The sequence below is a fragment of the Panthera leo genome, chromosome B2 (assembly GCF_018350215.1).
Source record: "Panthera leo isolate Ple1 chromosome B2, P.leo_Ple1_pat1.1, whole genome shotgun sequence".
Classification (NCBI taxonomy): Eukaryota; Metazoa; Chordata; class Mammalia; order Carnivora; family Felidae; genus Panthera; species Panthera leo.
The window spans coordinates 79,085,901-79,102,174 of NC_056683.1; the positions used below are offsets into that span (position 1 = coordinate 79,085,901).

The following is a 16,274-nucleotide window of genomic DNA, read 5'->3' on the forward strand; positions in this document are numbered from 1 at the left end:
ACTATAAGTCATGGAGACTGTACTCAAGAGTTAGCACTTTCCAGAATATAGACTACCTTCGTAATCCTAGCTTTTCACACAATGACCACGGTTTTTGGTTGCAGATAAATTAATATAAACCCACAATATTTTTAAAATAACATATAGCTCTTAGATGAAAATCTATATAGTGTGCCTATAAAGTTCAACACAATGTAAATAACTGAGATATAGAGAAATTATTTAGGTCATGATAAATCAAAGTTAATACACCCCAAATTTTCAGAAATGATACTAAAAGCAGTTAAATAAAAAGCAAATTTTAGGTTTTAATTGCCATTAACAGGGCATTCAACATAATGCATTTTTCTATTTGTGTTAAATTTCAATCTCATAAGAATCTATACTATACCCACTTTATTACAGCAGCTGGAGACATTTTCAAGGATTGGTACTTGTATTCTATCTTTTAAGACATTCTACTCCATTCTATGCTTTAGATTAGATGAGCTTTTAGATTTAAAAATACTTACAAGTACAATCAAGAAAAGAAACGAGCTTGTCTGATGGTATTTTAATATCTTAGTGTCACTTCACTGGTCACATGCTATGATTCTTACAATTTAGAGACATAGCTATTCTCCTTTCAAACTATTACAGGCAGATTTCTTAAAATGCTCTCTAACATACTGCATCTAACATAAGCATTAGATACAAGCTCATTTATTTAGTGGAAACTGCTATAACACATAACATTCTTTACGTTAAAAACCCATATTACTCTGGCTAACTGAATATTACATGTTTTATGTAATAGTTATCACACTGTATTTCATATTAAATACCCTATTTTTGAAAACTGACACCCATGTTTTATAAATAAATTATGTACCTACACCAATGTAACTTCCATATTCCCATCATAAAATCACCCTCAATGCTGACATTTTGATGTTTTAAAAATGCATTAGGACCGGGGCGCCTGAATGGCTCAGTCGGTTAAGTGTCCGACTTTGGCTCAGGTCATGATCTCACGGTCCGTGAGTTCGAGCCCCGCATCGGGCTCTGTGCTGACGGCTCAGAGCCTGGAGCCTGTTTCAGATTCTGTGTCTCCCTCTCTCTCTGACCCTCCCCCGTTCATGCTCTGTCTCTCTCTGTCTCAAAAATAAAATTAAAAAATAAATAATTATTTAAATAAAATTAAAAAATAAAAAATAAAAAAAAATTTAAAAAAAAAAGATGCACTAGGATCAAAAGTAAATCCTTTTCTTTTTCGGTAAGAAGACATTGAAAAATAGCTAAAATTTTAAAAGAACAAAATGTACATTAAAAAATACTAAGAACAAAGCAAAACTGGGATGACAAACTACTAAACTGAATTCCATTCTGCTGTATTCAAATGCAGTGGACAACTGCAAGGAAACAGTTGTTTCCTTGCTACTTAGAAAATGGACATTCTATACATAGCCTCACGTAGCTTTTTAAGTGTTAACAATTATGACCCATAAAAAGCAAAACAAAATAATTTTTCAAAACTCAACATCAATAAAACACACACAAGGGTTTATATTACTTAACTCTGTATTATAAATACAGTATTAGACAAAATAGAAAATTAAGTAATAAAGCAATTTAAAATTTTTTATTTTACCTTTGGACTCATATTTCACAAGAACCATATTCATCTATGTCTTTTATGGGAAAAAAAAGATGCAGGCAGCCTATCAGAATTAATCCCTCAGCTTCCACTGCTAGAAGTGAAGCAGTCTTCCAAAAGGCATTTCCGAAAAACATATCAGGCCTACACTCGGCTTGCAGGACTATCAACATACAGGTTCCAGAATTTACTGGCAACTCAGAATATCTGTACACCAGATACTTTGTCAGGAAGAATGATCTTGAATTTAATACTTATCAATACTTATCCAAAGATTTTATACATATAGTTTGAGGCAATTTCAAAAAATTGATTGATAAGATTTAATTATCAATATTAATAATTAATAGCATATTAATATAAAGCATTTTTATAATGTTGATTAACAACAAAAACAAAATGTTAATGATTAACATTAATTGGTATTGATATTAACATTGTTTCCCAAGGATTAAATAAGAGAAATAATGTTTAGGTAAGTACTGATAAGAAGTAAACTCAAAATTATCCTTTCTCACAAAGAATCTGGTGTACAGATATTCTGGGTTGCCATGTTATTTCTTTTATCTACTCTTTGATTATATATATATTCCATACAGTCCTATATATAGTCCTATAAATACATATATTCCATACCATCCTATAAATAGTTAAAAACCCATCTGTCCTTGGATAAACTCAGACCAATACAGAGTGAAATACTTCCAAGAAACAGTATTTGGGGCCCCAGATAATTGTTCTAACTAAACTATACTATATACTAAGTCACAAACTCTTATTTAAGGATGTAAAATATTAAATACCCTTATTTTATGAAAATTGACACTCATATAATTTATCACACTCCCTTTTTTTACTTAGGATTCACCACACTGCACACTATCCTTCATCTAAAAATGCACAGTCTCGTGGCACCTGGGTGGCTCAGTCAGTTAAGTGTCCGACTTCAGCTCAGGTCATAATCTCACAGTTTGTGAGTTTGAGACCTGTGTCAGGCTCTGTGCTGACAGCTCAGAGCCTGGAGCCTGCTTTGGACTCTGTGTCTCCCTCTCTCTCTGCCCCTCCCCTGCTCGCTCGCTCTCTCTCTCTCTCTCTCTCTCAAAAATAAATAAACATTTAAAAAAATAATACCAAGAGCACACTTTACACACTGAATGTTAGCCAATTTGACAATAAATTATATTTTCAAATAAATGAATAAGGAAAGAAAGAAAGAAAGAAAGAAAGAAAGAAAGAAAGAAAGAAAGAAAAAGAAAGAAAGGTGGGACTAACCACATTTCTTTAAAATAAATTAATTAATAATAATAAATAAATAAAAATGCCCAGTCTCTTAAGAAACTTTATCTTCTGGAGTCTGGATTCATATAACTGATCCTTTGTTCCATTAGCTACAAAAAACAAATCTGTAGTTTACCTTTGGCAAGCAAAAAGGATTCCATAGCATGTACTGGTAACCTTTTCATCCTTTTGTCACTGTTATTTACTTTACGATTTCCTTGATCAAACATTACTTACTTTATTGTTATATATTTATTTAACATCATAAAAATTTGTGGAACAAGGTGAAATGAAACAAGGAATTCTAAAATAGCAACCAATAAAGTCATATAAGGAAGATTAACCAGTAAATGAAAAAAACACCTAATGAACATTATGAAAAATCTTAATGAAAATCAACAATTAAAACCTGACCCTAATAAACTATGGATAAATGTTTGCTATGTAAACGCAAGCATGAAGTAGTTTCTTTCAAAGTAAAAAGGGCTTACCTCAAAACATTTAGTTATAATAACAATGATCATATCTTACTTTTATAATTCACCTGACAGGATTACTTAAGTGAAATCTATTTTCATTTTTACAATTTAACAAAGTTCGTTTTTTATATGAGAAATATCTGTACTTTTAAAGACCAAAATTAGTAAAGTTTAAAGGATGCTACAAAACATTACTAGCTCTAATAGCTGAAAATCAGATGTAGAGGTATTATACATATATTGTAAAATAAAGTATTTCACTTTTGCAGAGGGAGGGTAACATATATGTAACATATCCAGTAAACAGTGAAGCCTTATACAAACAGTATTATTTCATGTAAAAATGGTGGGAAGTGCATACTTACCCTTCTCCTCCCATTCTTGTTATCTTTAGGCGAAAATCCACAGAATTCAAACTAGGAGGTTTCCATTTCAAAATATCATCACATCGACCAGGTTTATATTTCTAAAGTGAATTAAATGACAGTGATTAATAACAAGCTAAAAAATAAACATATCAACTACTTTTTATAGTATGCTTTGTATTTTCTTAAACTGCAATACAGCTGATATACAATGTTATATTAATTGCAGGTGTACAACATAGAAGTCTGACAATTCTACACATTACACACTACTCACCACAGTAAGTGTACTCATCATCCGTTGCCACACAAAGTTATTACAATATTATTGCCTATGTTCCCTATGCTGTACATTTCATCCTCATTACTTATTTATTTTATAATTGGAAGTTTGTGACTCTTAATCCCTTTCAATTACTTCTTATTAAGCAAAACCACTACTTCTTTTCTAAATATAAGTTTTATCTTAACTGATGAGCGAAGCTAGTTACTGACCTTCTTAGTAACAACCTTTCTCCTTTTCCTGCCAAAGTATGCAGACCTTTATTTGTGAAAGTCCATAAAAAGAATGAAACCTGTTATTCTCTCCAATCCTTCTAAAAATGGATAGGAAGTTTGATAGTTTAAAAAAAAAAAAAACAAAAACTGTTTTTCTCTTGTTCAGCTTTACTGTGGCATAATTTACAATGAATAAAGTTAACCAGTGAATTTTAACGCATGGATTCAATCAACTTAAAAATTTCATAATTTGTGCTGCCTTTTGTGCCCTCTTTAAGGAATCTTTGCACATCCTAAGATTGCTACAATTTTCTTAGAAAATTTTATCATTTTAGCTGTTATTTGGGAGTATAAGACCCATCTGAGGTTAATTTATTTATATAGTATGAAGTAAGGGACTAGGTTCATTGGCATATGGATGTCAAATCAATACAGGGCCATTTGTTGAAAAGATTATCTTTCTTCCCTGAGTTGCCTTGGCACCCTTGTCAAAAATTAACCACTTACAGCTACAGATATATGTCTATTCTCACTAATCTGTTACACTGAATAATATGACTTTCCTCCCACTAACAGCACACTGTCTCAACTACTGTGACTTTATAATAATTTTGAAATCTAGTTGTGTAAGTCCTTAAACTTTGATCTTTTTCCAAACTCTCTTAGCTAATGTTTTACTTATATTTCCACATAAATTTGGGGCACCTGGGTGGCTCAGTTAAGTGTCCGACTTCGGCTCAGGTCATGATGTTGCAGTTCGTGGGTTTGAGCCCTGCATCAGGCTCTGTGCTGACAGCTCAGAGCCTGGAGCCTGCTTCGGATTCTGTGTCTCCCTCTTTCTCTGCCCTTCCCCCACTCACACCCTGTCTCTCGCTCAAAAACAAATAAACATTAAAAAATTTTTTCCACATAAATTTTAAAATCAGCTTGTCAATTCCTATGAAAAATAAGTCTATTGGGATTTTAACTAATATTGCACTGAATCAAAAGGTCAATATGGGGAGATAGGACATTTGAACAACACTGAAACTTCCAATTCATGAACATTGCAAATCTGTTTATTTAGGTCTTCCAAAATTTTTTTCAGCAATGTTTTCTGATTTTCAGTATATAAATCATAACACAATTTTTGTTAAATTCATTCCTAATAATTTAATATTTTGGTGGGATTATCAATACAAAAAATCAGATGTGTTTCTATAACAAACAATCAGAAAAGGAAAGCAATTCCATTTACAGTAACATCTAAAAGAACAAAATACATAGGAATAAATTTAACCAAGGAAGTGAATGATCGTATACTGAAAACCAAACCATTACTGAAAAAGTTAAAGAAATAAAAAATGGGAAAACATTCCGTATTCATAGAGAGTGTGATATTGTGATCTACAATAAGAAATAAACATTTGGTCTTTGTCCCATTTCTAGTGCAAAACTCCTAAAACCCTTGGAATTCCCTAAACAAGGCGAGCAATAGAGGTCTTTTGTCCTGTCAATTGAAGTAGATTTTGGAAAGCACTTAACATTGAAAGCTGGTTGCCAGAGCAGCCAACCAAGTGATTAGGGGGTAGGAATTTTCAGTGCCACTCCCCCAACTTCTGAGGAGGAAAGAAGGGCTAGAGGTAAGATTCAACCACCAATGGCCACTGATTTAATCAGTTGGTCCTATCTAATGAGGCTTCCTTAAGAAAACTAAAAAAAGATGGGGCGCCTGGGTGGCGCAGTCGGTTAAGCATCCGACTTCAGCCAGGTCACGATCTCGCGGTCCGTGAGTTCGAGCCCCGCGTCAGGCTCTGGGCTGATGGCTCGGAGCCTGGAGCCTGTTTCCGATTCTGTGTCTCCCTCTCTCTCTGCCCCTCCCCCGTTCATGCTCTGTCTCTCTCTGTCCCAAAAATAAATAAAAAACGTTGAAAAAAAAAGAAAAGAAAACTAAAAAAAGACGGTTTGGAGAGCTTCCAGACTGGTGACCATGTGAAGACTCAGTAAGAGTGGCAAGCCTGGAAATGGCATGAAAACCCTGTGCCCCTTCCCCAGTCCTTGTCTATGCACTGATTCCATCCAGCAAATTAATCAAACCTGAGGGGGGGTCATGGGAACCTCTGATTTATAGCCAGCTGGTCAGAAGTACAGGTGATAACCTGGGCTTGCAACTGGCATCTGAAGGTGGGTTGAGGAGGTGGCAGTGTTGTAGGACACAGCCCTCAATCTGTGGAATTTGACACTACCTCCAGGTGTCAAATTTGAGCTGAACTGTTGTACACCCAGCTGGTGTCCTAGAATTGCTTATCGATGTGGGGAACCCCCACATACACACTGGAATTGGCCTCAGAATACCAATGTAGGAAGGCTTACTATTGTTAAGATGTCAATACTACCAAAGCAATCTACAGATTTAATGCAATCCCTTTCAAAATCCCAACAGCCTTTTGTGCCTCAAATTCGTAAGGAATTACAAGAGACCCAGAAAAGCCAAAATAATCTTGAAAAGAGAACAAACAAAGTTGGAGGATTCGCACATCCCAGCTTCAAAGCTTGGTACAAGGCTACTTGTAAACAGAGATACTGGCATAAAAGTAGACATACAGACCCAACAGAAAAGAATTGAGAGTACAGAAATAAACCTATACATCAATAGCCAACTGATTTTTTTAAGAAGAATGCAAAGTCTGTTCAATGGGGAGAGAATATTCTCTTCAACAAATGATGCTGGGATAGCTAGATTTCCACATGTAATATAATGAAATTGGACTGCTTTGTCCCACCATATAAAAACTAAGTAAAACTGGACCAAGGACCTAAATATAACAACTAAAACCATACAACTCTTAAACAAAAGCATAGGGATAAATTTTCATAATCTTGGATTCTTAGGTACAATACCAAAAGCACAAGCAATAAAAGAAAAAATAGGTAAACTGGACTTCAAATTACAAAACTTCTGTGCATCCTAAGACATTATCAAGAAAGTAAAAAGACAACTTACAAAATGGGGAAAATATGCAAATCATATACCTAATAAAGATTTAATATCTAAAATATATAAAGAATTCCTACAACTTAATAACCAAAGACAACCCAATTTAATACTGGCAAAGAATTTGAATAGACATTTCTACCCAGAACATATAAAATGTCCAATAAGCCCATAAGGAGATGCTTACTATCATTACCCATGAAAGAAATGCAAAGCAAAACCACAATGAGATACCTACTAGGGTGACTATCACCAGGGGAAATAACTAGTGTTAGAGAGGATAAAGAGAAATTAGAACCCACATACATTACTATAAGGAAGATAAAATGATGCAGCCACTAAAGATAACAGTTTGGTAGTTCCCCAAAAAGCTAAACACACATTTACCCTATGATTCAACAACCCCACTATTAGGTACACAGCCAAAAAACAAACAAACAAAAACAAACAAAAAACTGAAAATACAGCCCCAAAAAACTGAAAACAGGGACTCAAACAGATACTTATATGTGAATGTTCAGTGTAGCATTATTCACAGTAGTCAAAAGATGAAAACCTATGTTCCATCACTATAAGAATGGATAAACAAAATACGGTATGTATACTCGATGGAATATTATTCAGCCATAAAAAGGAATGGAATTCTAATGCATGCTACAAAAAGAATGAACCTCGAAAACACCATTACAAGTGAAATAAGCCAGACACAAAAGTATAAAAGTTGTATAACTCCACTTATAGGAAATATCCAGAATAGGCAAATTCATGGCAACAGAAAGTAGATTAGAGGTACCAAGAGCTGGGGTGGGGAAAGGTGAGCTCTCACTTAATGGTTACAGAATTTCTGTTTGGGGTGATGTAAAAGTTTTGGAAATAGTAGAAATAGTTGTAGAACACTGTCCATGCAGTTAACGAGATTACAGGAAAAATAAGTGTTTTAAATGTATTCTGGCAACACAGTAAGAAAATATTTTAGTTAAGTGAATTAAGAACTGATTATAAAGGAATGATCATTGTAAGCCTTGACAAATGGGTAATATTCATTTATGCAGACTTATAGCATGAAGTAAATACAAGTAAAACACAGGAGTAGAAAAATATTAGGATCTACTGAAGGAGAGGCAAGTATGTCTACAGGGAGTGGAGCCATATTATGAGAAAGATATTCATTGGGATGGAAAAATTGCTAAGTGCTCTCATTACAAATATTTTTCTTAAATATAAAAGTCAAACTGCATTCTAACACAGTTTTAAAAATTTGAGAAAAAGTGCAAAAACCCTAGTCACAGGATTAGTTATTTCAAACAGAAGTCCAGGGGCACCTGGGTGGCTAAGTTGGTTAAGCATTCGACTTCAGCTCAGGTCATGATCTCATGGTTCATGGGTTCGAGCTCTACATCGGGCTCTGTGCTGACAGCTCAGAGACTGGAGTCTGCTTCATATTCTGTGTCTCCCTCTCTCTCTGCCCTCCCCTACTCATGCTCTGTCTCTCTCTCTCTCTCTCTCTCTCTCTCTCTCAAAAATGAATAAACGTTAAAAAAAAAAACAAAAAACTTCAAACCGAAGTCCATACAACATCAAATTTAGTAAAACTTACGTTGTACTAACAAAGACAAACCACTGGAGCTGATATTAAAGATATTTTATCTGTAGCAAATTTAAAAATATATGCTATTTCCCCCAAGTCTTATGTTTAAACATGAATGAATATAAAATCAAATATATAATATTTCAGTGGAAGTTTCATCCATTTATTTGCCCTGAGAGATTCACTTAGGTAACATACATCTTTCAGAATGATCACAAATAAATCTCTTTAGACTTATTGAATATAATTTTTTAAAAATGCCAAAACTGCAGAATTTTCCAGTTGTCAACCCATTAATGAGAAGACTCTGATAAAATTTAGTCTTTTTTTCTAATAAAGCATACCTGACAGATATGTCATCAACCTTTTAGTGAGAGTGGTTCACTGTGGTAGTGAGGGGTAAAAAAAGAGCAAGGGAAGAAAGGAAAGTCAGCATCCATCTCAACCCCATTCACGACCTCAGCCGAGAATGTCAGACAAACTATCATTTACTTCTGTTCTCTATTTATGAGCATGAGTATGAGACTACTTAGAAACCAATACCAATCTAAGTTATTAAATGCAGGAAAGGTTAATTGTGTAGTTTTAAAATATTTCACAACAGGTAGCTAATGACCAATTCTAAAAAGAATCTGAATATATAATGTTATTTGTATAATAAATATTAAATATCCTTCGCATTCTTCTCTCCGGAAATCAAGAGCCAAACTTGAATCTAATGAGAAAACAGCATGTACTAATTCTGTTTTTACACAGCAATAATTCATAAACTTAAGTCATTCCTCATCTCCTTGCACACCAAACCATTTATATTCATTTGAAATACTAGACTTGATATTATTGGGAATTCAAAGCACCTTTATGAAAATTAATGAAATTCATATTAATAAATTTTAGAAAAATATGGTAGTTCTCAATTACTTAATGTAAATTCTGCAATGACATAGATTCCATGAATAAAATGTATTTAAATACTTATTAGAATGTAAATTCTACTCCAGCAAAAATAGTATCTAATTCTGTGCCTACAAAACACCTAGTACAATGCTCAACAAATACTTAATAAAAATTTGCATTTTATTGTGCTAAACTTTTAAATTCATTACAAAATATTAGTCTCAGTATATTTAGGTTTACTTTTTAAATAGAATAATTTAGATTATGAAATGACTTAGATTAGCAATATTTGTGAAAGATTAGGTGCATCAATCACTACCAAAAAATCCTTTTTTCATGATCCCCAAAATGATAAGGGCAAAGATATTATATAATACAGGGACTTAGTCTTTTAAAATTAAATATTTATGAGTTACCCAACTTAAAATACAGAATCTTGCTGAACTATAAACATGGATACAAAAACTTTTTTTCAAGCTACAATTTTCAGTGTTTAATTAGGGAGTAATGCATTTTAATTTCATTAAATTCACCAGCATGTATCTAGATTTAAATAATTATTGAACTTATATTTAACCAATACATATTTAGTTCTATAGAAATAAATCTGGTTTTAGCAGGTAAGCTGTGAAGTACAAACTTGGGGGTAGATTATGTCTGAATGCAATCACCTATATAACCCAAGATATCTATCATCCTCTTAAAGAAAAAATGTAATGGATACAAATTCAGAAACAGAGTAAAAGATGTTTGGGAAAGTATTTATCAAATGAGAACAGAACCTGGCGTAGAGGTAGAGGATGGCCATGTGCCAAACAGAAGTCTCTAAAACAGGGATAAAATGAAATGGAGGCATAAGTGATATATTAGTTGGATAAAGCTGCAGTTCTCAGCTAGGGGTGATTCTCCCCCACTTTCCGCACCTCCATATTTGGCAATGCCTGCATTTTTGGTTGTCACACTAAGGAGGGGTAGGGAGTGCTGCTGCCATCTAGTGGGCAGAGACCAGAGATGTTTCTAAACCTAAAACCTGCAGGGCAGCTGCCCACAACAAAGAACTATCCAGCCCAAAATGTCAGTGGTACCAAAGTTGAGAAACTCTAATGTAAAGGAAGCTGACAGTAATAACAGCAAAGAGGAGAAGACATTTATTTCCTTTTTGCCTCTACTAACTACTAACTTCATGATTTTAAGAAAGTTCAAAGTGGGACTTTATCTATCTTGCTTGTAAAAATGCAGAAATAGTATTGTTTGCCTAAAAAATGGTATCTAGACTAGAGATACCTAATACTATGTAGCCCTATGCTACTCTATGATTCCCACTAGTAAAATGTGAGCAGTTATGTTATCATATTCCATCAAGGCCCTACACTGAAACCTGAGGCATAATGCCTTCTTCACAAGGATCACACCCTGAAGCTAAGAAAGATCCCTGGCCTTACTATATTAATTTTATTTTTATTGTTTTTCTAGCATTTAGTTTTAAGGAAAACAGAAGAAGTCCTATCTGGTACTGCTACTGGATACAGGAGTAAAACAACTCCAGACTTAGTGACTTGGTTATTTGTCCATGTTTCATGGAGAAGCAAATAGCAAATATCCATTATACAAAATCAAGACATATAAATACCCTATATGGGAGAAAAGTCATTCAGTCAACACAGAGTACTTAGAGTATGCGCCCAGTTATCATACTAGTTGGAGAAGATAGACTAACAAGACAGTGAGCTCAACCACAATGAGGCTTCTGAACTTGTCATTTTAGTGTAAAATTATTAGAGAATTGAAACAATTTCTTGGTTTATTCAGATTGGAAAAATTACCCAAAAATATTTTCAGATTACTATTTCTGCTCTCTTATTCACAAGTCTAATTAATTTCTTCTTGCTATTGTTGTAAACCTGTGGCTAATGAAACAATTTTTGAAAAAAAAAATACAGTTATACAAAGACTTCTGAAACTTCAGCTTTAGCTTCTGTATCTGGGCAGTTCCAGAGAACTACAGTGATTTTAAAATTTAGTCAATAAGGAAACTGGGATAAAGGTGGGTTAAATTAAAATAGCCAATTAATATCAAGACCAGTTAATTGACCTGAATAAGAATACTAGAGAAATGAGCAGACCTGAAAACATGCAGTAAACTCCCTCTTTTTACAGATAAACAAAATGACAACCAGACTGGTTACAACTTGTCCAAAACACTCCCAAATCGAAGTAATGCAAAAATCTTCATACCATTAACAAAATAAAATGTATCATTTGTCCAAAAGCAAATGATGAAAGGTTGAAAAGGGTAGATTAAATGATCTCATGAGTTGAGATTATAAAACTGTTCCAAAGGAAACCAATTTTAAGTCAGTTGTTTTCTAATTACTCTAGTTTTGTGCAGGGGGATGAGTAGGAGGAGAAAGCAACTGGCAAGTGGCCTGGATAGTGGGGAAAAGACAGCTCAGAGAACCTAATAAACTTCTTCAGCATCTAACCATTTAGCTCATACTACCCGTGAAAACCTACTAAGCCAAGTATCTAGACCTATCCTTAGCATGGGCCTAAATCTCCCAGGGCACCCTGATCCTCTCTCTGGGCCCACTAAAGTATCTCCACTCCTCCATCAGTCTGCACTCTCTCACCTCATACACTGTAAGGTAATGTGCCGCTATGTCAAGTTTCTCCATAGAATGCAGGTGCTTTATCCATCTTTATTATTTCTAAAACTCAGCAATGAATATGACATATAGTAAGCACCCAGTTTATTAGATGAAGGAATGAGCTAATACATTCCACAACTCCAGGTTAATACCCACTTAATACCTAAGATTATTGTCATATGGTAAAAAATTCCATTAGCTTTTAGACCTAGCAGACTCACAAAGTTTCTCCTTTTCTCTGGTAGACACAAGTCTAAATAAAAGCAGTCTACTGATAGATGATCAAATTCTAGATACAAGTAATACCTGCAGCCTAGTGACTTTTATACATCAACTAAGTTAACCACTTTTTTGCTAATTTATACTACATAATATCACTAAAATGCTTTTCTATGCTTCTAGCATTGGTATGAAGAATTGCTATGACACACAGTGCTCTCAGATGGAAGGCAGATAATTTAGTTAAAAAAGGCAACCGGAGTAATTTTGCCCTCCTGTCAAAACTAGTTTAAGAGAACAACTCAATTTCTTTATAAAACAGTGATTTAATAAATCTGGCTTTAAAACAACTCCAAGAGTCCCAATTATCTCAGGAAGCAAAGAAGCTCTCAAAAACTTCATAACAAAAATAATTTTATAATTTTATGTTACATTACTGAACATGGAAACACACACACACATACTCCTTAAAAGAGAGATGACAGAAAGCAAAGAATAGCAAAGAAAACACATACACAGATAGAGGTATCACACAACAGGGCATGGTAGACAGGGAATGGAAAAAAAAATCAATATATATTACTACATAGGCTTATTCTGCTTCATTAAAAACCATCAGAGAAACATTAACATTAAACATTTATCAGAGGTTTTAAAAAACTGTCTATTAAAGTCATTTGGGGTAAATTTCAACATCAGAATCAATTTTGAATATACATTCTTCAAGTATCTATTCTCTGCCCTTTTTTACAGTTACTCACAGCATATAATCCACTCCTTTAAAGCTCCAAGTACACCCACAATAAAAGTTACCTCTAAATCTTCATCTGTAGTCCAAGCCAAGTGTTCGCTTGAGGTGTGGGGGCGGGGGGCAGGGTGCTGTCCTGTGCATCATAGAAGGTTTAGCAACATCCCTGGCCTCTGCTCACTGATACCAGCACCAACAACCACCCCCTTTCAGTTGTGCTAATGAAAAATGTCTCCAGACACTGTCATATGTCATCTAGTGAGTGAAATGGCCCCAGTTGAGAACCACTGGTCTAGAGTATGCATTCACTCTTTTTCTTTTCTAGCAAATATCTATTGATCAACTAGAAGGTCTGTGTCAACCTCTGCTAGAGGCCAGAGAGATGAAGGTAATGTGGGTTTTCAGACAAATAAGCAATTAAAACAGATTGTGAGTTTTATGAAATGTGCAGTTCAGAGCTGTAACGGCAGGAAATAGAAGATATAACATATAATCAAAACGATCGAGAAGCTTCCCAGAGGAAGTGAAATTTAAACAGAAGAGTTATAGGAGGGTGCCTGGGAGGCTCGATCGGTTAAGCGACCGACTTCAGCTCAGGTCATGATCTCACAGCTCGTGGGTTCGAGCCCCGCGTCAGGCTCTGTGCTGACAGCTCAGAGCCTGGAGCCTGCCTTGGATTCTGTGTCTCGGTCTCCCTCTCTGCCCCACCCCCACTCGTGCTCTGGCTCACTCACTCGCTCGCGCGCGCTCTCTCTCTCTCTCTCTCTCTCTAAAATAAGAGAGGCGCCTGGTGTCTCGGTTGGGTGTCCAACTTCGGCTCAGGTCATGATCTCGCTGTTTGTGGGCTCAAGCCCCGCATCGGGCTCTGTGCTCACAGCTCAGAGCCTAAAGCCTGCTTTGGATTCTGTGTCTCCCTCTCTCTGCCCCTCCCCTGCTCATGCTCTGTCTCTCTCTGTCTCTCAAAAATAAATACACGTTAAAAAACAATTTTTTTAATAAATAAACATTTAAAAAACTTTTTTTAAGCAGAGAGTTATAGGGAAAAAGAAGGAGTGTAAGCACAAACAAGAGAAAGTACAGTGAGACATTCAGAATGTATACAAAACACAGCACCTAATATTCACCCTCTGAGAACCTACTACGGTATAGGTACTAAAAATATCAATGTGAAGGAGATCAATGTGGCCTTTGCTTTCATGGTACTTATAGTCCAGTTAGGAAAATATGAATTCTTAAAATAACTAAAAATCACAGTATGGTGTGAAATGCTTTGGAATCAACAAAAGTTCTGTGGTAGCTGGGGAGAATCGCACTCACCTAGCTGGAACTGGCTTTCCCAAACAAGCAAAACACCTAATGTGACATTCAAAGGATGAATGGGAGTAATACAGGAAAGAAAAAAACAGTTTGAGGCAGAAGAAACAGCTTGTATAAATATGTGCTCATTATAGAATACTTCAGTTTGCAGCTTTTACAAAATGAACCGGTCTACCAGCAGAAAGAGCCACTAAAGTTATCACCGAAGTTCAACAAAAGGAAAATAAATTTTTTTTTCATTCTAAATGGACAGAATGCATCCTTTCAAATACTTCCTTCTAAAATTCTGAATTGTCACAAGCATAAGAGATGGGAGATGTCAAAAATAAGCCCTATCTTGTTGCTGACCCCAGTATGTCCCCAGATGCTAAAATTAGAGCATTAACAAAATATACATTTAAAGATACAGAGGAACAAATTCTGAAAAGCAAAGTGCAAAATAACATGCTACCTTATGTTATTATGTATTAACATATGTGTAATTGAAATTGAAAAGTTAAATTAAAAACTAACAATAATAGATAACAAGAAGGGAGGACATGTGAGAGGGAGGCTTTCTTCTATGTATTATTTTTTTTTTTTACTACATGTTAAAATTTCTGTATTGTCTGGTTAAAAATTAAAAATATACCACTGTAAAACACAATTTTTAAAAAATATCTGCCATTAACAATTCAACATTGAACCTAAGTTATCCATAAAAAAGAACTAACCTTAATTCATTGTGTTTAGTATGTATCATTTATATGAACACTGACTGATTTTGTACATTATATATTTACCTATTGGAATTCACTGATTCGTTCATTTTTGTTAAGTCCTTATTTATATTTATTTCCCCTTGCTCTGCTACCAATATATCATCATTAGCAGTGTCTTTTAGTTGTACAATAATGTTATTTATCTATATTCAACTGAGACTGATTACGAATTATTCACCTTTAGCTGTTTATTTTGTCAACAAAATTCATGGAAGTGAAATATCTTATTTATTAAGAAAACTAGAAGAAAACAAAGCAAGCTAAGAATATTTTGCTGCGTTCTAAAAGTTGAAAAAGGAAAAAAATTAAAAATAAACAAGGTGTATTTTCTTTCTTGGCACTTCACTATCACAGTTCTTTGGAAATTATTATATTTTTCAGTAAAAAATAACACATTTTGAGAAAAGATAGAATGACACTTTTCCAGTCTGCCAGGAAACAGAGCCCTTCTTCAAATGAAGACCTATCAAAATATGCAAGCAAATGTCATGGCAACAGAAGCTCTCACCATGGTAACATCATCTCTGCTTCAGAGGAAAACCACTCTAATTCGTCATGTACTCCAAGACAAGGCATTAGACTAATTCCAATTTTCATTTTACAATCTATCCATAACATTCAATATACCTGGCAGTAGTAAAGGTTTAATAAAAACATTAATATTTCACAAGAAAGCAATATTAAAATCAAAGCTGACTCAATTTACATGCAAACTGATTAATGCCAGATACAAAATCAAGCTGACCCACCTTACAGAAAATCAAGATAGTGATGAAAACAAAAAAAAATTGTATCACGACCGCTTAAGAGTAAATACTCTTGACTCAATATGGGAACAATTATATGTTTAATATTCACAGTATAGC

At 34.4% G+C, this 16,274-nt stretch overlaps 1 protein-coding gene across 2 annotated transcripts in view; it reads right to left on the reverse strand.

Annotated features, from left to right (window-relative positions):
- The window catches only part of RNGTT (RNA guanylyltransferase and 5'-phosphatase), a 334,258-nt gene that overhangs the window by 130,638 nt on the left and 187,346 nt on the right, over positions 1–16,274 (reverse strand). For both annotated transcript variants that reach the window (XM_042939336.1, XM_042939335.1), the window contains exon 13: positions 3,759–3,859. In XM_042939336.1, coding sequence (XP_042795270.1) covers positions 3,759–3,859 — 101 coding nt within the window. The remainder of the gene's footprint in view (positions 1–3,758; positions 3,860–16,274) is intronic.